Raw genomic sequence first — 26,608 nt, 5'->3', positions numbered from 1 at the left:
CCTAAATCGAGAGAGGCACACGTGTGTGTAAAAGGCATTTTGATACAAAAGCTTGCACGCGTTCGGAAAATTTCCCATAGGGAAAAGATGCTTCCACCACACCGGTGCTGCACCTCCTTCACCGACCCTACGACGATGTCCGCAGGGCACGTGTGCAACAGTAAGAAAGCGATCGACAATCGTTTTGTGCGCCAGGTTCAGTGAAGTTGGTTAGCTTGCGATCACTCCTCAATTAAGCTGCAGTCAGTTAGTCATGCTATTTTTACAACATACAATTAGATGCATAGAATCTGTTGTTTGCGCAAAGCGTGGCAATAATGTGACGATGTAATTAGCTTTTAATGCTCTTGTTTGGTGGGAGATAGTTTGTTGCAAGATTAGGTGTGTAAACAGGTCTGCCTGTCCAACAATAGAGAGTAAGTTGTTTGATTTTAAATTAATTAGTGAAGCAAATGGATAAGGAAATCCCGATAAGGAAGATAAAAATGTCAAAGAATTTGGGAGCAGTATCTTGTGAACTAATTATATTTGTAACAAAACGAACAGAAGTGAATTGTTTTGCTGTTTGGGAATTTTAAATTAGATCGTTATTCTTGAATTATTGTGTAAAAATATAGATCCAGCCGATGTTTAAAAATGTCAATTCAGTATTTTTGATGGAACCCAGGGTGACCACTTTTTCCGATATCTTTTGGAAAAAATATTGTTGAGATGTTCTGGCACATTGAATATTATTGGATATACTCGACTAAAGTCGACAAGTCTGTAGACAAAACTAGAGTCCTTTTCAAGAGAACATCGATCAAGCATCCCCTCTCTCTTTCAGAGATTAACTTGGCCTTAGAAACTTTTCGAAGCGTAGGTGGTATGCTGCTTTCCATCATCACTACCGAGAAACGCCTAGACTTGACATCAAAGAGTTCTGGTTTCAATATAATTTCCATTGTACTTTTGACAAAGTTGGATAATTCCTTGAATAGTTTCAAATTTTTCATGAAAAAGCCAATGCATTCAAAATGGAAAACGATGTTTTACCACGTTGTACGCTAGTGTAAGTTACAAATATTTAATAAAAAATTATGTCCTACTGTTCTCCGAAAGATCAAGGGTCAAAAACAAATAATAAAATGAAAAAAAACTCCTCGGATTTAATGACTATTTCTGAAATTCGATTTGTGCAACTACACAACATGTGAAAGATTCAGTTTGAAAAATGTATTGGATTTGGAGGGTAACCACTTCCTTTGGTGGGGTTTGTTCCCACTAAACCAGTACGCTAGACAGGTGCTTTCCCTACTAAGCTACGAAGGACCTCCGGTGTCCTCTGCAGCTCAGCTACTGATGAGATCAAATTTCCAACACCAAGCACGTAGCCGAACTCTCGCAATCTATTTTTAAACCAACTCTTTCACACGTATTGTTTTTGCACAATGCCAACCGTGTAGGATGAGTATTTTGTTATGTCTGGAATCTACACAGTGTCCTCGGATTTGTCAAATAATGTTTTGAAAATGCTAAAAAATATCCGATTTTTTTTTTCGTTGCCCACTCAAAATGTTATTTCAGTGCAAAAAAATCTACATAATTATTTTTCAATATTTGTGTCGTCCTTATTACACATGAATTATTGAAATGAACACTTGATGACTTTTTCCCGATTTTTATATAATTTCAAGAATTTCCCGACTTTTTCCCGCATGGACTTTCAATTCCCGCATATTTCCCGCATTTCCCGATTTCCTGACTCAGTTCCCACCAAACCGAATGTATGTCTTTCTCGCTCATTAAATATGAATGATTCAAATTTTTTTTTTTCTGCCCAATGCACGGCTAAACGGTCGATGCGCTTCTTTGAAGATATTCAGCCCTATGATCAATTCCCCTAAAAGTGAGATGAAAAATTCATTTCTTCCAATTTACAACATCCAAGATCCTGGATGCTCCTGGATTTCATCTCATGGCTTCGATGTTCATCTCATCTAAAACAAACCAAATGAAAGAACTCGATTCGTTTCGATTTTTTTGTGATTTTTTTCTCAGCAGTGAGCACGCATGTTTACAAAAAGAAGTGTGGAAATTGGTGCCTTATTTATTTGTTTCGCGATGAGGTGAATATATGTTCAGTGAGAAGGTGATCAGAACATTTCCCCCGAGAGTTGTAGCAAAAGTTATCCTGAAAAACTTTGTCGATGACACCAAGTTCATAATTTCATTACTTTTGGAGATTTATTCCTTATCAAGATATTCAATATTTATTTTTTGAAAACTGAAACAGTGTTTTTATTTTATTTCTTTATTTTGTATTTTCTTCATCGGACTTATGAAGTCTGAGTTTGCCATGTTGAGCGACTTCCCATGTAGCTAAGTCTAAAATGGCATAAAAACTCCACATCTTTTCAACATCATTACAAGACAAAAACTAGAAACAATACAAAACATTTGGCATACGGAATACAAACATTTACTTATCATAATAAAATATTAATCCTAGGGAGTCCATGTAGTTCATCTGATTCATCGCAGTTCTCGTCTCGTCTCGTCATTGATGAAGTCCGTGACAATTGAGAAAATAAAACAAAGAAAGGAAAATTCTCCACTTTTGGAGTGTGTTTGTCTATGTTTGAAGGTTGCAGCAGATTTGTTGAAGTCGCAAAGCTCGAGAGCAGAAGCTCCTTGCTATAAACCTAATTGGGTCATGTAATCCATATTCGGTGTTCCTGTCATCAAGTCTTCGAAACTCTCGTTGTCGAACCACCCGCTCCAGAGCATATAGGCCCAGCTGAGACAAGATGGTCAGCGAATCGATCTCTCCCAACAGTACTTTTGCAACGAATACTGCTTGTGAGCATTTCCTACTTTGCTCAAGGGTTTCGATTTCAAGATGCCTACAGCGATCTTCAGAGGGTAACAAAATAAAATTCGGATAATTTTGAGGATTTTTAAAACATTCTATAACAAATTCGAGGAGTTTTTTTTTATTTTTTTCATTTTAATATTTATTTTTTATTATCCTCCCCCCCCCCCTCCCTTGACCTTTCGGAGACCAGTAGGAAAGAATGTTAATTTTGAATATTTGTTACGGTCTTATTGTGACTTATGTAGGACCGCATCTAGTCATATTTGAGTAGCTGTCACTAAATCTGCCAGAATTGTGCTACTCGGGGTGTCTTCTGAATCACTAGCAACTACCACTCAATACTATGACGCGCGCTTGTGATTCAGATAGCGAAGTCGAATTTCTACTGTCGCCAAGTGATGATGGCGCTTCAATGAAAAAAAATTCGGCTCAACCTTTACTACTATAAAATTGAGGTTCTGTTAAAGAACCGATTTATTTTCAATTACACATCTTCTCAATTAACTGCAACAAAATCAGATCCAGAACCATGCGACAAAATTTCATTGGAGTGCCGTTGACGCCGATGATAGCTATTCGATAGTTTGCCGCTGTGCCGCTACAAAAGCAGAAACCACTACCATCGATGCTGGGACCGCTACCGACGCCATCGTTCTATCCGCTCTTCGTGGCCACTCACCGTGGATCCTAGATCATAGCGCTTCATCATGCCGTAGGACAAAGTTATGATCATTGGAGAATTTTGCCTTAACCCAGGAGAGCACTTGGTCCTTTAAAATACCGATAAATAATTCAGTATTGATTTTAAACCCAACATAAATGAAAACTGGCGGCAGTTTCAAACCGTTGTGGCCACCAAGCCAAACATCATGACATCAGCCGGATTGATTTGGAATTTAAACATCATTTTCTCCAGACCATCCACAATATTCTTCTGTGAAATTAACCGGTCCGTGCGGCCGTTGGCGTCAGCATCGATGCTGAAAGGCTTTTTGCGTCGAAGAACAGGATTATATTTTTTTCCTTCTTCAACAAAGAAATCAATCTTTTAGAACGAGTCACTCGTAGTTCTTATACCCGGTCCGTAATCAAGTGGCGTTTCACTCAATCTCTGGAAGATATATGCAAGGCTTCTTTGATGGATCTCGCATAGATTTCTCAGAAATTTTGATTTCCTTGGCAATTTTTTTATGGAACGCACCAGGTTGCGAGCAATCCTTTCACAAGCCGATTTGATCACGTTTGGCATAAGGGCAAAGCATGATCGCCCCCTTCCCGGCCTCCGCTGCTTAGACCCATCCTGCAGAGACGTTTTAAGGCGATAAACTGTGGCCAAAATACATCCTACCACCATAGCATAGTTTCATTCGTCGTCTTCTGGGCGAGCAACAAACTAGTAACCACTTCTTTTGCGTACATTTTTAGACATTTGAAATAAAACAATTACAATCTATCGGTGCAACACTTGAAAGTAAAAATAAACAAATATACTTACAACACTCGAATTAATCCAATATTCAAGTTTAAACATTTTCGCATTATTTTCTGCCGCACCCAAATTTAAACATTTTCGCATTATTTTCTGCCGCATCCTGTATATATCTCCAAAATCCATCGAAAGATAAAGGCTCTATTAACGTTCAAAATCTTACATGACTGTCCCTAATTTTGGATTCTGATTCGACACCAAGTACCTTCGGGTAAGCCGTTGCCAACGTCAAAAAAACAGTCAAGTTAGCCCAAAATTGGCTCCGATGTTCATCCCATCAAAAACAAATCAATGAAAAGGTATTTGATTTATTTCTTATTTTTGTGATTTTTTTCAGCAGTGAGCAACATGTTGACTAGAAGAAGCGAGTCAAGTACGAGACACTGAAGACGGCCTTACTGTTAAGGTCGAAATACGTTTCTGTCAAAGGTAGTGGAACTAAATGGAATAGTACTAACATTCCACTAAAAGCTTAAAATAAATTTTGTATAAAAAAGAAGCGACGTAATCGGCGCCTTATTTCATTTTGAACATATGAAAACGACGTAATAGACAAAATTTGTTCCTTATGATTCATCGTCTACATCTTCTTCTACTTATTATTGGCATTACATCCCCACACTGGGACAGAGCCGCCTCGCAGCTGTTCATTAAGCACTTCCACAGTTATTAACTGCGAGGTTTCTAAGCCAAGTTACCATTTTTGCATTCGTATATCATGAGGCTAACGCGATGATACTTTTATGCTCAGGGAAGTCGAGACAATTTCCAGACCAACATTTTAAAAGGATGTAAACACCCAAAATTTATTCCTTCTGATTCTTTTTCTACATGTATAGCTTTATATGTGGACAAATCTAGACCAACATTTGAAAAGGGCGTAACAGCCAAAATTAATTCCTTTTGATTCTTCGTCCACATGTATAGCTATATATGTAGACAAAGAATCAGAAGGAATAAATTTTGGCTGTTACGCCCTTTTCAAATGTTGGTCTAGAAATAATCAGAAGGAATACATTTTGGCTGTTACGCCCTTTTCAAATGTTGGTCTAGATTTCCAATCCGAAAACTGCCTAGACCGGCATCGGGTATCGAATACAGCCACCCTCAGCATGGTCTTGCTTTGTAGCCGCGCGTCTTACCGCACGGCTAAGGGCCCTTCCTCGTCTACATATATAGCTATATATGTGAACAAAGAATTAGAAGGAAAAAAATTTGGCTGTTACGCCCTTTTTAAATGTTGGTCTAGATATGTTCAATGAGATGGAGATCGCTACAGTTCCCCTACAATGCACATCAATAACAATCGAAAACAAAGAGTAGCACCGCAAATAATTTTGTGTTCCATTTTTGGGTTTTTATTTCAGCAGTGAGCTCGCATGATCGCAGTAAAAAAACTACACAGATTAGACATTAGGTCCTATGCGAATATTATGAGTATATTGTCGTGACCAGGACGAGTTTGCAAGACTCGACCATCCGTCGCAACAATGCTCAGCAAACTGATTGACTCTCGTGTCACTTTGCTTTGCCACGATCATTCATCGGAATGTTTACAAGTTGGATCGAACCAACATGTCTCACAATCGAAGGTAGTGGTATTCGGTGAAAATACTCTACGAAAGAGAATATTCTATTTCAGAGTTTACTGGTTGCTAATATCACAATAGCATAATGTGAAACAATGTTTTGTTTATTACCGATAGCTTATGACTTGATCTTATCTACTACATTCTTCTCCTCCTCTACTCTCAAGGTTTACAAGAAAGACTGTATAGACACGCTTGATTCATGCAAATTTCACCATGATCAATACTTTTATCTTCATTTTTTAAATGTTCATTCAAATCCTGATTGCAAATCTAGTTTCCAGAAAAAGGCATTAAAATACAACATCTTTTCATTGCCATGTGCGCTAAGTGGTTCAATCCGAATCCATATTCAATCCAAATTTGTTCTAATTCCAGTTCATACATTAATACAGATCTAATAAAAATCGCTCCGAATCCACATCCAAATATAATCCAAATCCAGTCCAATTGAAATCCAAAGCAAAACTATTCCAAATCCAAATCCAAACCAAATCCAATCCAAATTTATTTCAAAGCCAATCAAAATCCAATCCAAAGCACATCCAAATCTATAAATCCAATCAAAATCTAATTCAAATGCAATCTAAATCTAATTCTAATCAAATCCAAATCCAATTCAAATCAATCCGATTCAGATTTAATCCAAATCCAGTTAAATTCAAATCCAATCCGAATTCATTCCAAATCCAATCAAAAATCTAAATCAAATTCAAATATATTCCAGATCCAATCCAAATCCATATCTAATCCAAATCTACACCCAATTCAATTCCAATTCTCTCCAAATCCAATCACAATCCCATCCAAAAAAAAATCCAAATTCAATAAAAATCCAATCCAATCCAAATCCGATCCTGATGAAATCTAAAATATAAATCTTAATCAAATCCAATCTGAGCCAAATTCAAATCCAATTCAAATCTAATCTAAATCCAATCCAAATCCAATACAAATACAATCCAAATCCAATACAAATACAATCCAAATCCAATCCATCTCTTACTCAAATTTCATCCAAATCCAATCGAAATCCAGTTTAATCCTAATCCAACCAGAATTCAAATCAATCCGATTCAGATTTAATCCAAATCCAGTTAAATTCAAATCCAATCAGAATCCAATCCAATCCGAATTCATTTCAAATCCATACCAAATCCAATCCAAATTCATTCCAAATCCAATCAAAATCCTATCTAATTCAAATCCAAATCGAATCCAAATCAAAACCCAATTCAATTCCAATTCTCTCCAAATCCAATCACAACCCTATAAAAAAAAATCCAAATCCAATCCAAATATAATCCAAAGTACAAATCCATACCAAATCCAATCCAAATTCATTCCAAATCCAATCAAAATCCTATCTATATCAAATCCAAATATATTCCAGATCCAATCCAAGTCCAAATCTAATCCAAATCTAAACCCAAAATCTTATCCAATTCAAATGCACTCCAAGTCCAATCCAATCCAAATCCAATACAATTTCAATCCAAATCCAATAAAAACCGAATCCAAATCAGAATAAAATGCAATTCAGTCCAAATCCAATCCACCTCTTACTCAAATCATGTTATGAATAATGGTACAAATCAGGGTTGAAATATGTCAAAGTCAATGCAGTATTCAACATGGATCTCAGCATATTCTCCGGTCAATCTCATCGCCGCCGCCGTGAGTGCGACTGTAGGGCAGCCAAAAAATCATTCCAGAACTAGCCATTCAATTTACCATTCAACCCAACACAAGTCGCTCTGACAGGCTGCTCAGTTCACACGTCACCGCATGAATGTGAGTGCCCCATTTAAAAGCGTGGTGAATTTTTTTGAGTTTTGTTGTTTACTCCTCTTCCTCTTCGGGAATGTTAGTGTTAGATCGATTTCAAGGAAGGAAGAAAATAAATAAATGAAATAAAAAAACATCACCTTCATCCAGTGCTGCCGAATATTTACAAGCCTGGTACAAATACCCTACAAGCCATAAAGAAACTGTTACGAAGAAGAAACTTTTACCGTGTCGAAGCGTTGGAAGAATATACATCTTGTCTCAATCCTTCAAGACTGCGTATAATGGTCATTCGGCATAACGGACATTTGGCATAATTTTGAACTACAACAAAAAAGTGCGTCATTTTGCATAACGGACATTTGGCATAATGTTAAACGGAAAGGGTTATTTGATGTTCTTTTTTAACAAGTTAGAGTAGATTGAGGATATGTTTTGAGAGGACTGATGATAGACATTTTTCGGAAGTACGGACAAACGAAGCGGCAAAACTACTTCCAAGGAAGAAATCACATCCGTCATTGACTTAATCCCGAAAAACACCCACCCCAAAAAAAAGAATTTTGATTCCCCTTGCTTGATTCCGGACAACACCTACTTTTGTAGAATGGATTAAATCCAAGATTGTCTCAATCCACACGCAAAATAAAGCGTTCATGAATTCGTGAACTAACGAGTTCACGGTGTATTTTTTCGTGAACAACAGTGATTCACGGATTCGGGAATAAAATCACGTTTTCTGGAACGTTCTGGAAAACGTGACTGGTGTTCCCGAATCCATGAATTAAATCACGGTGTATTTTTGCTGGTTCTCGAATTCGGGAACGCTTTTTTTTGCGTGCAATCAAACGCCTACTATCAAAGAAGGAATCACATCCACCATCGCCTTATGCCGGACAAACGCCTTCTTTTGAAGAAAATATCACATCCGCCATAGTCTTAATCCGACCAAGCGCCTACTTAAGGTGATTATAGAATGAAGCTCGTGGTAAATTTCAAATTCACCACACGTTTATTTACATACATTTCCAAAATCCCAAATCTGGCGTAATAGTTTTCGTACAGTGCCGAAACTCGAATAATGATTGTTCAGCATTACTAAGCAAACGAGCTACCATTATTTCAGCCCCATACGCGTTATGGTTCTTCCATCTTGTGCTCTTGAAAAAAATATTGGAAAAGCACGTGGTTTACAAAATGGCCGATTTCTGGCTTAATTGTATGGTCACCTTAAAAAAAGATTGTATCTACCGTTTCCTTAAACCTGCCAAGCGCTTATTTTAAAGAAGAAATCCTTCTAAAGAAGGAATCACATCCATAATCGCCTTATGCCGGGCAAAAGTCTTCATTTTAAAAAGAGATCACATCCACAATTGTCGTATTTTGAGCAAGCGCCTACTTTTACAGAAGGTATCACATCCACCATTGCCTGGCCCGGCAAGCGTCTATTATTGAAGAAGGGATCACATCTACGATTGCCTTAATCCGGACAAGTGCCTTCTTTTAAAGAAGGGATCATATACACCAACGCCTTATGCCGGGAAAACGCCTGCTTTTTGAAGAAAAGATGACATCTGCCATTGCCTTAATACGAGTAAGCGCCTACTTTATAAAAAGAGATGGCATTCACCATTTGCTTAATCCGGGCAACCGCTTATTTTTAAAGAAGGGATCACATCTACCATTGCCTTAACCCGGGCAAACGTATCCCGATAGATGCTTTATTTCCAATGGAGAGATAACATTTATCATTGTTTCATACTCGGCTAATACATGCTTTCTTCGAAAAGATTATGTCTTTAATATTATTACAGGGATCGTAACGCTCCCTTATTCTAACGAGCAGGGGATACTCACTCACACAGATTTTCGTCGAGAAATCATTTTGCGGTGGTGCCTCGAAAAGTTGATTTGTTCGTTTTCTCACTTCTTTCATCCTTTTCGTGCCCTCACCAATGCAAACAAGAGTAGCTTTTATGGAACAAATAACTTGATCCCAATAAACAGTCGATATGGTGGTGTGGCTAGAGTGAGCGTAACCCAGTTCCAATTTAGATGGTGTTTCTGGGTTCGAATCTCGTTGCGGTCAATTTTTTTTTTCTAAATGCACGATGAAAATTTTCGCGAAAAATGAACGAAGCTTAAGAATGATGAAACGAAAAAGGAATTTTTCTCAAGTAGGCACGATTTTTGTTTATCGTTCAGGCATGTTCTCGAGAAAAAAGTAGCAAGTGAAGGATGTTTCTCGTTATAATCACCAAAACGAAAAGTACGAGCCCTGATTATTATCAAGATTAGTTATATTCACCCTTCCAGGTTTTTTTCAGCACCACTTAGTCTAGTAACAAATTTTATGAACACAAACAAAATTTTTGCCATGTGTCCGTTATGCCAAATGACCCTCACTTTTGTCGCTGTTCTCAATTATGCCAAATGTCCGTTATGCCAAATGACCTTATGCCAAATGGTGTTATGCCAAATGACTTTATTCCAAATGACCCGCTCCCATTATAAAGCCAGTCAAGTTGCATGAGCTCGCTTGTTGAATACTTTCTTGTTATTGAGATATTGAGAATTTTGAATCTCCGTGATTGGACAAACTTTTTGGCGAGCAACCAATTGGTCAACAGTTTTTGTGCTGCCCAGGATTTCAATTTAATTTTTATGGCACAGTATAATAAACCAACGAAAAGTGTTTGGCCCATATACAAACTGTGCGTGTTCTCTAGGCAAAATTTCAAAGCCTTCGAAGAGTCGCCCTTTAACGCACAAACAACTAGCTTTTGATGAATCTGGGTGTAGAGATAAATAAGATAAATAAATCTAAAATTTTGTTTTGCATTGATAACTCTAAACCTCATCGAATTGACTGAAAACAATTATGTAATAGTTATTTGCAAGATTCTTATTTATTTGATACCCCAACAACAAAGACATACATATAATGAAATCGCAAGCAAAAGGCACACAAAATTTACAAAAGTCATAACAGTAATGAAAATTTAGCATATTACTTGGACGTATGCGATCAATTGAATTACGCTATCAGTAACGCTTTGGGAGATTACAATTCAAAAACTGAGAGCGAAATAAAGTCCTGTCCAAAGAACTTCTTTAATTACTTAAAAACTAAACTGAAATCTAATAACTTTCCATCAATTATGCATCTTGACGAAAACGCGGGGGATAGCTCGGAAAAGAACTGTAATCTTTTTGCAGATTTTTTCCAGGAAACCTATTCTACATTTTCTGAAAATGATCGTGACCGCGATTATTTTGCATTTTCCCAGACTTTTTAAATGATATTGGAGTGAATCAACTTCATGTCCATGACATTTTGCAGGCGTTCATCAACTTCATGTCCATGGAGTGAATCAACTTCATGTCCATGACATTTTGCAGGCCTTTCGTAGTTTAGATGCTTCGAAAGGTCCTGATGGAATCTCTCCTATATTTATGAAAACCCTAGCAGTGGAACTAAACACTCCATTATTTTGGCTATTTTAAAATATGTCACTAGAATCAGGAAAATTCCCAAATATATATAAAAACTCATTTTTGATATCCATTTTCAAATCTGGAAAAAAAAAATCAGACGTACGTAATTATCGTGGAATAGCCATTATCTCTTGCATTCCAAAACTGTTTGAGGCCATAGTAAACGAAAAATTATTCAAACAAGTAAAAAACTGAATAACAGACGCACACCATGGCTTCTTTAAAGGGCGTTCAAGTTCAACTAATCTTCTTGAATTTTTTGACTATACCCTGAATGCAATGGATAAAGGATACCATGTAGAAGCTCTTTATACTGACTTCAGTAAAGCATTTGATCGCATAGATATACTCATGCTTCTATTCAAATTGAAAAAAAAACTGGAATTGAGCCTGGAACTACTCAAATGGATTGAATCCTACTTAACTGATCGTCAATTGATTATAAAATTTAACAACAATAGATCAAAACCCATTCAAGCCACTTCCGGTGTCCCCCAGGGCTCTCATTTGGGGCCTCTATTATTTATTTTTGACAAACTTAAAGTGTTAATCTATGCAGATGACATGAAACTCTTTTTGGAAATAGGGAATAAAAATGACCTCAACATATTCCAGAACGAAATATGCACATTCTACGAATGGTGCAATAAAAGCCTATTGCAACTGAATGAAAAAAAAATGTAACCTTATATCATTCAGCAGAAAAAGAACAGCATCAAATCTCTCAATTACATTAGGAAACCAGGAACCAGGTTGTAGAAAAATGCGATAGAGTTAGGGATTCAGGAATTATCTTAGACTCCCAACTAACGTTCATCGACCACTACAACACCATTGTTCATAAAGCAAATAATATGATGGGTTTTATAAAACGTTTCTGCTATAACTTTCATGACCCATACACAATTAAAACATTATATATTGCTTATGTAAGGTCGATACTGGAATATTGCAGCATTGTATGGTCTCCATTTTCAATAACACACGAAGAAAGATTAGAATCAGTACAAAAACAATTCCTATTATTTGCTCTTCGTAAATTAGGTTGGACAACATTCCCACTTCCATCATATGAGGCACGCTGCAAGCTTATAAACATTCAATCTTTGAAAGAACGTCGTGAAACTGCAATGGTTTCATTTATTACCGATATAGTTTCGCAGCGTGTTGAATCAACAAAAATTTTATCGAAATTAAATTTCTACATACCATCTCGACAACTGCGTCATCGACATACATTTTTAATTAATCACTGCCGTACAAATTATGCAAAATTCGAGCCTCTCAATCAGATGATGGCCATCTTTAATCAACACTGCGAAACTATTGACTTTACAATGTCTCGGCAGAACCTAAAAAAATATTTTGTCACAATTCGAAACCTACACATCTAAATTTACATTAAATCGCAAAATTAAACACTACTTAACCAAACTGTTTTTATTTTTATACACTATAATACCGTATTTATAGCATTAAGAAAATAAAGAAAAACATGTATATTGTATATGTACTAGTCTACGTCGGTTGACGAAATAAATAAATAAATAAATAAATAAATAAAACTATAAAACGATATCGTATAGGCATGTAAAAACATTCTACTTAACAACTACTCGTGTTTCATCATCGTAGGTTTTTTTTTGTTTCGTCCATTCCGCATTCAACCCAAGAACATCTGAACCTTGAGGGCCAAAAGAGAAAGCTGAACTCACTATAAAGATCTGTCACCTTTTCAGGGCAGTGCACTCTAGGGTTTTTTTTTGTTCAATTTTACTTTCAGCTAATTGGAAATCTGCAGTAAAATTGCATCTCAAGGCAACAAGGAAAAATCCCTCAATGGGGGTTTTTAAAACTGAAATGATATGCACAAACAGCAAGCCAACCGGCGCAATAATGGAAGGTACCGCTCGAAAGAGCAACACGAACAGATGAAAGATTATAATTTTGCCTCAATAAATGAGCGCCGCCACGGCCGAACCTGAGGTATGGAAAACCAAACGAAAATCAGTAAAGTGAAAGGCTTTCACGGTGCGATAAATATGTGTGTTTCGGAAGTATGCGAGCATCGATAAAAGTGGAACGACCGGGCAGTCGATCTTTCAATTGTTGGGAAAAAAAGTTCGCAAATGGGCAGTTTTGCTAAAATTGAGCACAAATTCCAAACTGTGCTGATTTTTTCTTCGTACCCTACAATCTGGCAATTTAAGTATCCAGACACGTGATGTGCAGCAATCGGTTCACCTTTTGTCATGCTCTTTGCAATTTCAATACCGAAATCACGAGCAAGCAATAAACCGTTCTTCATCGACGCACAATTGCGATCCATCCTCACCCGCACACTTCACTCGTGGTACGTGTCCTCGACGGAAGCATCCTTTAGCCAAAATAAACTGACTGCGATGGTAGCGGCGACGGCGATCAACCGAAACCGCAACACATTGACCCAATTTGCGACACGACAAAGCCATCAACGACTCTTCTCCGTAGTCATTGGTCGATCTCATTGACTGAATTTGAATACTATCCAATATGCTCTCCTACGAACCGGCACGAGTGCATCATTCCTAGCATGAGTACCATCACTTGCCAGTCAATTTCCAAACCGGCTAACTGTTCGTCCCCAGATCTAGACCAAAACGCTGTCAGACGACGTTTTATGACCGACCGTAAGTTACGAAACCACCCGCAACTTCTTCACGACCCTCAACAAGCCCGGCTCAAACGACAGCGATTTTACACAATTGCGAGCGCGAATCTTAATTAGTGCTCTTAATTCCATCATCACACTGGACTGCTGCAGCAGCTCTATAGATACTAGGTGCTGCAATATGCTACTCACCATTTAGATTGTCGGTGGCGACGGTGGCATCTGGTGAAGATCGGCCATCCAGCTGCGATGCAATCGGCACCGTCGGAGTGGTCGTGCTGTTGGTGCTCCCTTTCACCGTTGGGGCTGCCGGCGTTGATGTCGTCACTGACACTACCGTGGTCGTGGACGTTCCGCCACGGCTAACATTTTGCACTTCGGTTTGTCGTGCCGACGACAAAGATCTTCGTTCACTTCCGCCCAACGGAGTTTCCTCACCGGCACCGGTAGTGACACTTCCGTCCGGCCCACCACCGTTCGATCGAACGGGATCGGCTAGTTTGCACGCGATGAGCACCACCAGCAGGATGATGCTCATCCGAGTGCCACCCATCATGCTTCTTCTGTGGGGATCGCTCAATCACTCGTCTCGAACCCAGGTTGCACAATTTTGATCACTGACACAATGACTGCCTATCGGCGTTAGTTTTACTCCACTTGTTCAAATTCACGGTCTTTGATTGGAAGCCACACTCGTTCGTCTACATTTTTAACACCTGTTGCCGATCAGTCGGTGGGTCGGAATTCACAAATCACCCGATCGATCCGGTGGTCCCTGGGATATTCTTACCGAACTGTTCCAACCACGCTAGGTTTGAAATATCTCCCGCACTCGGTAGGTTCATTGTCGTAGAGGTTGATACTTGAATAGTCGAAATTTTGGACAAGCTTTGTCACCTGGAATGAAAAGGAGATAGGAAAAAATATTAAAACCTACTTAACAAAAATTTTAACTTTGATGATTTTTGTTTCAAAATGCAAATTTAAAAGATGTATGAAAAATATTAATCATAAAAAGTAAGGCCGCGCACAATGTACCATTGCCATTAGACGATTTGGTACTTCTGCATTTATTAAGCGGAAAATAGTTTTTTTTTCCTTTGAAGTCCATAATCAAGAGTGAGATGAAAATACTACTGCCGTTTTTGGAACACAGATGTTTATTTTCATGATAGAATAAGAGGCAAAAGTTTTATTTTTCTTGATAAGGTGTAGAGTTGCACTTTTATGATATAGACCTGATTACAATCCAAATCCAATCCAAATCCATTTCAAATCCAATCCAAATTCAATCCAAATCCAATCTGTATCCACTCTGAATCCAATCTAAATACAATTCAAATATAATCAATCCAAATCCAATACTAATCCAATCCAAATTAAAATACAATCCAAATCCGAATACAATCCAAATCAAAATCCAACCCAAATCCAATCCAAATCCAATCCAAATCCAATCCAAATCCAATCCAAATCCAATCCAAATCCAATCCAAATCCAATCCAAATCCAATCCAAATCCAAATACAATCCAAATCCAATCCAAATCCAATCCAAATCCAATCCAAATCCAATCCAAATCAAATACAAATCCAATCCAAATCCAATCCAAATCCAATCCAAATCCATAATAAAAATGCAATCCAAATTCAATCCAAAACCAATCAAAATCCAATCCAAATCCAATCCAAATGCAATTCAAATCCAATTCAAATCCAATCCAAGTCTAATCCAATCAGTTCAAATCAAATCCAGTCCAGATCCAGTCAGGTCAGTCCAGATACAGATCCAGGTCCAGTCCAAGTCCAGTCTAAGTCCGGTCCAGAGTCAGGTCAGTCAAGTCACTCAGGTCAGTCCAGATCCAGGTCAAATCGATCCAGTCAGATCAGTCAGATCAGTCCAGATTCAGTCGGATCCAGTCCGGATCCAGTCTGATCGTTTCAGAGTCAGTCAGGTTCAGTCAAGTCCAGTCCAAGTCAATCCAGATCCAGTCCCAGATCCGGTTCAGGTCCAGTCCAGTCAGTCTAGAGTCAGTCCAGGTTCAGTCAGGCCCAGTCAGGCCCAGTCAGGCCAGTCCAGATCAGGTCAGATCAGTACAGGTCAGTCAGAGTCCAGTCAGTCGATCCGGTCAGTCAGTTCAAGTCGAGTCAGTTCCAAGTCAGTCAGATCCAGTCCAAGTCCAGTCCAGGTCGGTCCAAGGTCAGTCAGTCCAGTCAGATCAGTCCAGGTCCGGTCAGGTCCAGTCCAGATCGGTCCAAGATCCAGTCAGGTCAGTCAAGTCCAGTCTGGAGTCAGTCCAGTGCGGTTCAGAGTCAGTTCAGATCAGTCAGATCTGATCCAGATCGGTCAGATCAGTCCAGATCAGTTAAAGATCAGTGGAGTCAGTCTAAGTCAGTCAGTCAAGGTCAGGTTCAGGTCAGTCAGTTCAGGTCAGTCAGTTCAGGTCCAGTCAGGTCGGTCAGATCGGTCAGATCCAGTCCAGGTCAGTCAAGTCCAGTCCAGATCGATCAAGGTCAGTCCAGATCAGTCCAGATCCAGTCCAAGTCAGGTCCAGATCGGTCAGGTCAGTCCAGGTCCAGGTCCAAAGTCCAGTCCAGGATCAGTCAAGATCCAGTCCAGGTCCAGTCCAGGTCCAGTCAGGTCAGTCAAAGAATCAGTCAAGATCAGTCCAGATCGGTTCAAGTCGGTCCAGGTACGGTCAGTACTGGTCCAGGTCAGTCAAGGATGAGTTCAGTCCAGGTCAGTCCAGGTGGGTCCAGGTCGGTTCAGATCCAGTCCAGGTGCGGTTCAGGTCGGTTCCAGGTCCAGTCAGGAGTCTGATCCAGGTCAGGTCAGTCAGTCAGATCCAGTCAGGTCAGGTCCAGGTCAGTCCAGATCCAGTCCAGATCCAGTCCAGTCCAAGTCAGTCCAGATCCAGTCAGGTCCAGTCAAGGTCCAGTCCAGGTCCGTTTCCAGATCAGTCCAGATCCAGTCCAAGGTCCAGTCCAGGTTCAGTCAGATCCGGTCCAGGTCAGTCAGTCAGGTCCAGATCCAGGTCCAGGTCAGTCGGTCAGTCCAGGTCAGTCTGGGGTCCAGTCCAGATATAAGTCAGTCCAGGTCAGTCCAGATGAGTCCAGGTCAGTCCAGGTTCGGTCCAGATCCAGTCCAGATCGGTCAGGTCCAGTCAGTCAGTTCAGGTCAGTCCAGGTCGGTCCAGATCAGTCAGATCGGTCAGATCAGTCCAGGTCAGTCCAGAGTCAGTCCAGATCCCAGGCCAGATCCAGTCCAGTCCAGTCCAGGTCAGGTCAGGTCAGGTCAGGTCAGTCAGATCAGTCCAGATCCAGGTCCAGGTCAGTCCGGTCAAGATCCAGTCCAGTCGGTCAGGTCAGTCCAGTCGAATCAGTCCAGGTCAGTCCAGATCAGTCAGGTCAGTCAGATCGGTCAGGTCAGTCCAGGTCAGTCCAGATCAGTCCAGGTCAGTCCAGATCCAGTCCAGGTCAGTCCAGGTCCAGTCAAGTCAGTCCAGATCCAGTCCAGGTGCGGTTCAAGGTCGGTTCAGATCAGTCGGTCAGTCTGGTCAGATCGGTCCAGATCAGTCCAGGTCAGTCCAGATCGGTTAATCCGATCAGGTCAGGTCCAAGATCGGTCCAGTCAGTCAGATCCAGTTCAGAGTCCAGTCAGTTCAGGTCAGTCCAGATCGGTCAAGTCAGTCAGTCCAGGTCAGTCAGATCCAGGTCAGTCCAGATCCAGGTCCAGTCAGTCAGGTCAGATCAGTCCAGGTCCAGTCATCAGGTCAGATCCAGTCGGTCAGATCCAGTCCAGGTCAGTCCAGTCGATCAGATCAGTCAGGTCGGTCCAGATCCAGTCCAGTCGGTCCAGGTCAGTCAGGTCAGTCAGGTCGATCCAGTCAGGTCAGTCAGGTCCAGTCCAGATCAGTCCAGATCCAGTCCAGTCAGTCGATCGATTCAGTCCAAGTCCAGATCAGGTGGGGTCCAGATCCGGTTCAGGTCAGTCCAGGTCGGTTCAGGTCAGTTCAGAGTCAGTCCAAGATCTAGTCAGGTCGGTCCAGATCCAGTCCAGGTCAGTCCGATCAGTCCAGGTCAGTCAGTCGGTCCAGATCGGTCCAGATCCAGTCCAGGTCCGTTTCAGATCCAGTCAGGTCAGTCCAGGTCAGTCCAGTTCAGTCCAGATCCAGTCCAGTCAGTCCAGAGTCCAGTCCAGGTTCCAGTCGATCCAGTCAGGTCCAGTCCAGATCCAGTCCAGGTCAGTCCAGATCCAGTCCAGTCGATCCAGTCAGGTCAGTCCAGATCAGTCCTGGGTCAGTCCAGATTCAGTCAGTCGGTCAGTCAGGGTAAGTCCAGATCCAGTCCAGGTCCAGGTCAGTCCAGGTCAGTCAGGTCGAGTCCAGATCGAATTGATCCAGTCCAGGTCGGTCCAGATCGGTCAGGTCAGTCCAGATCCAGTCCAGGTCAGTCAGGAGTCAGTCCAGGTCAGTCCAGATCCAAGGTCCAGGTCAGTCCAGATCAGTCCAGATCAGGTCCAGGATAGATCCAGTCCAGAGTCCAGAGCCAGTCAGGTGATCCAGGTCGATCCCAGGTCAGGTCCGGTCAGTCGGTCCAGATCCAGTCAGGTCAGTCCAGGTCGGTCCAGGTCGAGTCCAGATCAGTCCAGGTCAGTTTCGGGTCAGGTCCTAGTCAGGTCCAGATCCAGTCAGGTCAGTCCAGATCAGTCCAGGTCTGATCCAGATCAGGTCCAGAGTCAGATCCAGATCGGTACAGGTCGATCGAGTCAAGGTCCAGTCAGGTCAAGATCCAGTCAGATCGAGTCGAGTCGCTTTCCAGATCGGCCCCAGGTTCAGTCCAGATCCAGATCCAGGTCCAGGTCAGTCAGGCCCAGTCCAGATCCAGGTCCAGAGTCCAGTCTGGAGTCAGTCCAAATCGATCGATCAGTCCCAGTCCGTTCAGATCCAGGTCGGTTCAGATCGGTTCAAGATCCAGGTCAGAGTCCAGATCCAGGTCCAGTCAGATCAGTCAAGTCCGTACCAGATCCAGTCGGTCAAGGTTCAGTCAGATCCAAATTCAGTCCAGGTCGTCAGTCAGAGTCAAGTCCAGATCAGGTCAGTCAGATCCAGTCCAGGTCAGTCAGGTCAGTCAGGTCCAGTCCAGATCCAGTCAAGTCAGATTCAGTCAGTCAGTCAGGTCCGGTCAGGTCAGTCCAGATGGGATCCGATCCGCTCGGTTTCCAAGTCGGTCAGTCAGTCGATCGAGTCCAGGTCGGTCCAGGTCAGTCAGGTCAGGTCAGTCCAGTCCAGGTCGAGTCAGGATCCAGGTCAGTCAGATCCAAGTCCAGGTCGATCAGGTCAGTCCAGTCAGTCAAGGTCAGTCCAGATCAGTCCAGAGTCCAGTCGATCCAGTCAGGTCAGTCAGATCCAGTCCAGATCAGTCAAATCGATCCAGGTCAGTCCAGGTCCAGTCAGTCAAGTCCAGTCCAGATCCAGTCCGATCAGTCCAATCCAGTCCAGATCCAGTCAAGATCAGATCCAGGTCCAGTCCAGTCAGTCCAGATCCAGTCAGGTCAGTCCAAGGTCCAGTCCAGATCCAGTCCAAGGTCAGTCCAAAGTCAGTCCAAATCGGTCAGATCAATCCAGGTCAGTCCAGATCCAGGTCCAGGTCAGTCCAGATCCCAGTCCAGTCAAGTCGGTCAGTCCAGTCCAGTCAGATCCAGTCAGTCAGATCCAGTCAGGTCGATCAGTCAGATCAGTCAGAGTCCAGTCAGTCAGGTCCAGTCCAGTCAGTCAAGTCCAGTCAGATCCAGTCCAGAGTCCCAGTCCAAGTCAGTACAGATCCAGTCCAGAGTCAGTCCAGAGTCAGTCAGATCCAGTTCGATCAGTCCCAGATCAGTCGATCCAGTCAGTCAAGGAGTCAGTCCAAGGTCAGTCCAGGTCAGTCCAGGTCAGATCCAGATCAGTCCAGGTCAGTCAAGGTCAGTCGATCCAGTCCGATCAGTCCAGTCGGTCCAGATCGGTCAGATCCAGTTCAGAGTCAGGTCAGGTCGATCAGGTCCAGATCCAGGTCAGAGTTGGAGTCAGTCCAGGTCCGTTCAGTCAGATCCAGTCCAGTCCAGTCCAGGTCAGTCCAGGTTCAGTCAGATCCAGTCAGATCAGGATCCAGTCCAGGTCAGTCCAAGATCAGTCCAGATCGGTCGAGTCAGGTCAGGTCAGGTCCAGGTCAGTCCAGATCCAGTCCAGATCAGGTCAGTCCAGGTCCAGTCAGATCGGTCAGATCAGTCAGATCGATCGGTCAGGTCCAGTCCAGGTCCAGTTCAGATTCGGTCCAGGTCCAGTCCAGGTCAGTCCAGATCCAGTCAGAGTCAGTCCAGTCCAGTCAAGTCAGTCGATCCAGTCCAGGTCCAGTCCAAGTCCAGTCCAGATCCGGTCCAGGTCAGGTTCCAGTCCAGGTCAGTTGATCAGTCCAGGTCCAGTCCAGGTCGTCAGATCCAGTCCAGGTCAGTCCAGATCCAGTTCAGATCGGTCAGGTCCAGATCGGTCCAGATCCAGTCAGATCAGTCCAGATCCAGTCCAGGTCAGTCCAGTCAGTCAGATCCAGTCCAGGTCAGTCCAGGTCAGTCGATCAGTCCAGTCAGGTCAGTCCAGGTCCAGTCCAGATCCAGTCAGGTCAGTCCAGATCCAGTCAAGATCCAGTCAGGTCAGTCCAGGTCCAGTCCAGGTCCAGTCCAGATCGGTCAGGTCAGGTCAGATCCAGTCCAGGTCAGTCCAGATCCAGTCCAGGTCAGTCCAAGATCAGTCCAAGTCAGTCCAGGTCCAGTCAGGTCCAGTCCAGGTCAGTCCAGATCCAGTCCGATCCAGTCCAGATCCCAGTCAAGATCCAGTCCAGGTCAGTCCTAAAAGTTTCCAGTCTCAGGTCGATCCAAGAGTCAATCCGTCCAGTCCAGTCAGGTCAATCGGAGTCAGATCCAGTCAATCAGTCCAAGTCGGTCAAATTCAGTCCAGATCAGTCCAGATCCAGTCCAGATCGGTCCAGGTCAGTCCAGATCCAGTCCAGATCCAGTCCAGTCAGTCCAGGTCAGTCCAGATCGGTCAGGTCAGTCCAGATCCAGTCCAGATCCAGTCCAGATCGGATCAGGTCAGATCCAGATCAGTCCAAGATCGGATCCAGTCCAGGTCAGTCCAGATCCAGTCAGGTCCAGTCCAGATCGGTCAGGTCAGATCCAGTCGATCGGTCAGATCCAGTCCAGATCCAGTCCAGGTCAGTCGATCAGAGTCCAGTCCAGATCCAGTCCAGATCGGTCCAGTCGGTCAGGTCAGTCGATCAGGTCCAGTCCAGGTCGAGTCCAGATCCAGTCAGGTCAGTCAGTCAGTCCAAGATCAGGTCCAGATCCAGGTCAGGTCCAGTCAAGTCCAGTCCAGATCCAGTCCAGGTCAGTCCAGATCAGTCCAGATCCAGTCGATCCAGTCAAGAGTCAGTCCAGATCCAGTCCAGATCCAGTCCAGGTCAGTCCAGATCCAGTCCAGATCCAGTCCAGGTCAGTCCAGTCAGATCAGTCCAGGTCAGTCAGGTCCAGGTCAGTCAAGTCCAGTCCAGATCGGTCAGTCCAGGTCAGATCAGTCAGATCAGTCCGATCCAGTCCAGGTCAGTCCAGGTCGATCCAAGTCAGTCAGGTCAGTCCAGATCCAGTCCAGGTCCAGTCCAGGTCAGTCCAGATCCAGTCAGGTCCAGTCCAGATCAGGTCAGATCCAGATCAGGTCAGGTCAGTCAGATCAATCCAGATCAGTCCAGGTCCAGATCAGTCCAGATCAGGTCCAGATCGGTCAGGTCGGTCCAGATCCAGTCCAGATCAGTCCAGATCCAGTCCAGGTCAGTCCAGGTCAGATCCCAGGTCCAGGTCAGTCAGTCAGAGTCCAGTCCAGATCAGTCCGATCCAGTCCAGATCGGTCAGAGTCTGGTCAGATCGGTCCAGATCCAGTCAGTCAGGTCAGTCCAGATCGGTCAAGTCGGTCAAGTCAGTCAGGTCAGGTCCAGTCCAGTCCAGATCAGATCCAGATCCAGTTCCCAGGTCAGTCCAGGTCAGTCCAGGTCAGTCCAGTCAGTCCAGATCCAGTCCAGGTCGGTCCAGGTTCGGTCAGGTCAGGTCAGTCAGATCCAGGTCCAGATCGGTCCAGGTCAGATCGGTCAATCAGTCAGAATCTGTCAGATCCAGTCAGGTCAGTCCAGTCCAGTCCAGATCCAGGTCAAATCCAGTCCAGATCCAAGTCAGTCCAAGATCAGTCCCAGATCCAGTCGATCCAGTCCAGATCAGTCCAGATCCAGTCCAGGTCGGTCCAATCAGATCCAGTCAAGTCAGATCCAGGTCTAATCAGTCAGTCAAATCAGTCCAAGGTCAGATCCAGTCAGTCAGATCCGGTCAGATCCGTTCAGATCCAGTCAAGATCAGTCAAAGTCTGGTCCAGATCCAGTCCAGAGTCCAGTCCAGATCCAATTCAGATCCAGTCGGATCCAGTCGGATCCAGTCCAAGATCAATCGATCCTGTCAAATCCAGATCCAGTCCAGATCCAATCCAGTCAATTGATCAAGTCAGTCCAGGTCAAGTCCAGTCAGTCAAATTCAGTCAGTCAAGATCAGTCAAATCAATCCAGTCCAGGTCCAGGTCAAGGTCCAGGTCAGGTCAGTCCAGATCAGTCAAATCGGTCCAGGTTCAATCCGTCGGTCAAGTCCATTCAGATTCAGTCCAATCCAGTCAGATCCAGTCAGTCCAGTCAGGTCAGTCAAATCGGTCAAAGTCCAGTCCAGTCAGTCCAGATCCAGTCCAGATCAGTCAGATCAGTTCAGATCAGTCCAGGTCAGTCCAGATCCAGTCCAGATCAAATCCAATCAGGTCAGTCCAGATCAGATCAGATTCAGATCGGGAGTCAAGTCCAGTCCAGATCCAGTCCAATCGGTCAAATCCAGTCAGATCAGGTCAGTCCAGATCAGGTCAGTCCAGGTCCAGTCCAGGTCAGTCCAGATCCAGTCAGGTCAGTCCAAATCAGTCCAATCAGATCCAGTCCAGGTCAGTCAAATCCAGTTCAGATCCAGGTCAATCAGATCCAGTCCAGGTCAGTCAGGTCAGTCCAGATCCAGTCGGTCAGGTCCAGTCCAGTCCAGATCCAGTCAGATCCAGTCAGATCGGTCAGATCGATCCAGGTCCAGTCAAGGTCCAGTCAGTCAGGTCAGATCAAATCAGTCCAGTCAGTCCAGTCCAGTCAGGTCAGAGTCCAGTCCCAGATCCAGTCAGTCAGATCCAGTCAGGTCAGATCCAGTCCAGATCAGTCCAGTCAGTCGATCAGGTCCAGTCAGGTCCAGATCCAGTCAGTCAAGATCCAGTCAGATCAGTCCAGATCAGTCCAGATCAGTCAGGTCAGTCAGATCAGTCCAGGTCCGGTCAAGATCCAGTCCAGATCAGTCCAGATCAGTCCAGATCCAGTCCAAGTCCAGTCCAGATCAGTCAGGTCCAGTCCAGTCAGTCCAAGATCCAGGTCAGATCAGTCCAGGTCAGTCCAGAGTCAGTCCAGATCCAGTCAGGTCAGTCCAGGTCCAGTCAGATCCAGGTCAGTCCAGATCCAGTCAGTCCAGATCAGGTCGATCAGTCCAGATCCAGTCCAGGTCAGTCCGGTCCAGTCCAGATCGATCCAGATCCAGTCAGGTCAGTCCAGATCCGGTCAGTCCAGATCAGTCCAGGTCGGTCCAGATCCAGATCTAGTCCAGATCAGATCCAGGTCAGTCCAGATCCAGTCAGATCTGATCCAGGTTCAGTCAGATCCAGTCCAGCTCAGTTCAAGTCCAGTCCAGATCCAGTCCAGGTTTAGTCCAGATCAGTCCAGGTCACTCTGGAGTTCGGTCAGTCAGATCAGTCCGGATCCAGTCCAGGTCCAGTCCTGATCCAGTCCGATCCAGTCAGGTCAGTCTAAGTCCAGTCTGGAGTCAGTCTAAGTCAGTCCAGATCCAGTCTAAAGATCGGTCCAGATCGGTTCAGATCGGTCCAGGTACAGTCCGGATCGGTCCAGATCCATCAGGGCCATCCAGTCCAGTCGGTCAGATCGGTCAAGATCAGTCAGATCCAGTCCAGATCAGGTCAGATCAGTCAAGATCAAGGTTGATCCAGTCCAGATCAGTCAGGTCAGTCAAGTCCAGTCAGATCCAGATCCAGTCTAGAGTCAGTCTAGAGTCGATCTAAAGATCAGTCCAGATCCAGTTCGATCCAGTCCAGATACAGTCAGATCCAGTCCAGATCACTCCCAAGACCACTCCAGATCCAGTCCAGATCCAGTCCAGATCCAGTCGATCCAGTCCAGATCCAGTCCAGGATTCGGTCCAGGTCGAATCCAGATCGGTCCAAGGTCAGTCAGATCCAGTCAGGTCTAGATCCAGGTCAGTCCAGGTCCAGTCCAGATCAGTCCAGGTCTCAGTCCAAGTCAGTCCAGATCCAGTCCAAGGTCGGTCAGTCCAGATCCGGTCCAGGTCAGTCCAAGTCAGTCCAGATCAGTCCAGGTCAGTCCAGATCCAGTCCAGATCGATCCAGATCCAGTCCAGTCAGATCCAGTCAGATCAGTCCAGATCCAGTCCAGGTCAGTCCAGATCCAGTCCAGGTCGGTCCAGATCAGTCCAGATCCAGTCGGTCAGTCCAGTCGATCAGTCCAGATCCAGTCAGATCAGTCAAGTCAGTCCAGATCAGTCCAGATCCAGTCCAGGTCAGTCCAGGTCAGTCCAGGTCCAGTCTGTCCAGATCCTGTCCAGATCCTGTCCAGATCCAGTCCAGATCCAGTCCAGGTCAGTCCAGGTCAGTTCAGGTCAGTCAGATACCAGAGTCCAGGTGCAGATCAGGTACAGGTCCAGGTACGATTACCAGGTCCAGGTCAGTCAGTCCAGTCCAAGATCCAGGTCGATCAGAATCAGTCAAGAGTCAGTTCCAGATCAGTCCAGATCCAGTCCAGGTCAGATCAGTCCAGATCCAGTCAGAGTCCAGTCAGGCCCAGTCCAGATCGGTCAGGTCCAGTCAGGCCCAGTCAGGTCAGGTCAAGGTCCAGATCCAGTCAGGAGTCCAGTCCAGTCTTAGTCGATACCAGATCCAGTCCAGATCCAGTCAAGATCAGTCAGATCCAGTTCAGGTCCAGTCCAGGTCCAGTCCAGATCAGGTCCAGATACAGTCCAGATCAGTCCAGATCCACTCCAGGTCACTCCAAATCCAGTCCAAATCAGTCCAGGCCCAGTCCAAATCCAATCCAAATCCAATCCAAATCCTATCCAAATCCAATCCAAATCCAATCCAAATCCAATTCAAATCCAATCCAAATCCAATTCCAATCCAATTCCAATCCAAATCCAATCCAAATAAAATCCAAATCCAATCCAAATTCAATCCAAATCCAATCCAAATCCAATCCAAATCCAATCCAAATCCAATCCAAATCCAATTCAAATCCAATCCAAATCCAATCCAAATCCAATCCAAATCTAAATCCAATTCAAATCCAATCCAATCCAATCCAAATCCTTTGAAAATGTTTGGTTCCATCAAAGTTAATTGCCTATTTTCCGGGTATGAGACCACCCGACTTGGATATTAATTTACAATGCTCTGAAAACTCAGATGTGAATATGTACAAGCGTCCAATTTGGGAATCTTGGGCTTATTCAGTAGCCGCTAAGTTGCGAAGACCGACAGAGGTCCTTCGTAGCTTAGTTGGTTAAAGCACCAGTCTAGCCTACTGAGGGTCTTGGATTCGAATCCCATTGAAGGAAAATAGTTACCTTCAATACATTTTGCAAATCATAATCTTCCACATGATAAACATATTCACATCTGAGTTTTCAGAAGAAAACTTTTATTTCTTTATGCAGATTTTATTTTGCTGTCAATTATTGTTCTCGTAATCCCGTATGGGACGAGTATCCGTGAGTTCAATCGACGGCCGATTGAACTCACGGATACTCTTCCCATACGGGATTACAAAATCATTAATTGGCGGCAAAATAAAATTTCCATGAAGAAATAAAAATTTTCCATAAAAAATTTGGAAACTGCCAATCAAGAAATCAGGGTATGAGCAATAAATAAATATAAAATTTTCACAAATAATGCAACAGTTCCATAAACAATTAGGAATTTTCTACAAAACTAAAATAAATGAGCACTTTTAAAAGCAAAAATAACGGCAGGATTTGACAGTTAGCTCACATATTCTCTGTCAAATCCTTCCGTTACTGTCGCCGCACCGTTCTATTGTATTCGAGGCTTAAAATTACCAAAAGTATTTTCAGCAATAAAGAAATGATGGAGATCCTGAATATAGTTTTATATTTTCTGGGTCAATAAACTATTGCTCTATTATGGCAAATTAATGCTAAGCGGTTTAATCCTACTTTCTACAGTTCACACGAGTCCGCTACACAAATGCAGACATTCAGTTTGTGACTACACCGTTTATCGGTAAAAACATCCCAATCAATCGCGATTCAACTTCGTCATCCAACCATTTCGATGCAGGTTAACAACAGATTTTGGCCTGACATCCGTTGTTGTTTGTTTTGTGATTTACTTTTTCGGACGCAGCAACATTATGCAACCGTACCGAAACAGCGGTTATGCGGAACCCCCTCAACTAGGATGAATGAAAGGACGGTTAGCGCGCGCAATAATTGGTCATCACACTTTGCCAGCCGGTTGGACTAGGGTTTGGTGGTTCCATCGTCAATGAAGTCGTC

At 43.6% G+C, this 26,608-nt stretch overlaps 1 protein-coding gene across 1 annotated transcript in view; it reads right to left on the bottom strand.

The window, feature by feature from the left end:
* LOC134218540 (mucin-2) overlaps nucleotides 1–26,608 on the bottom strand; it is a 447,749-nt gene that overhangs the window by 354,374 nt on the left and 66,767 nt on the right. Inside the window, exon 3 of the mRNA XM_062697668.1 lies at nucleotides 14,064–14,768. Within this exon, the coding sequence (XP_062553652.1) occupies nucleotides 14,064–14,427 (364 nt within the window). The 5' untranslated portion in view covers nucleotides 14,428–14,768. The remainder of the gene's footprint in view (nucleotides 1–14,063; nucleotides 14,769–26,608) is intronic.

Source organism: Armigeres subalbatus, chromosome 2, assembly GCF_024139115.2.
Source record: "Armigeres subalbatus isolate Guangzhou_Male chromosome 2, GZ_Asu_2, whole genome shotgun sequence".
In the NCBI taxonomy this organism is placed as follows: Eukaryota; Metazoa; Arthropoda; class Insecta; order Diptera; family Culicidae; genus Armigeres; species Armigeres subalbatus.
The sequence above is the reverse complement of the archived record's forward strand: the minus strand, read 5'-3'. Positions and strand labels throughout refer to the sequence as shown.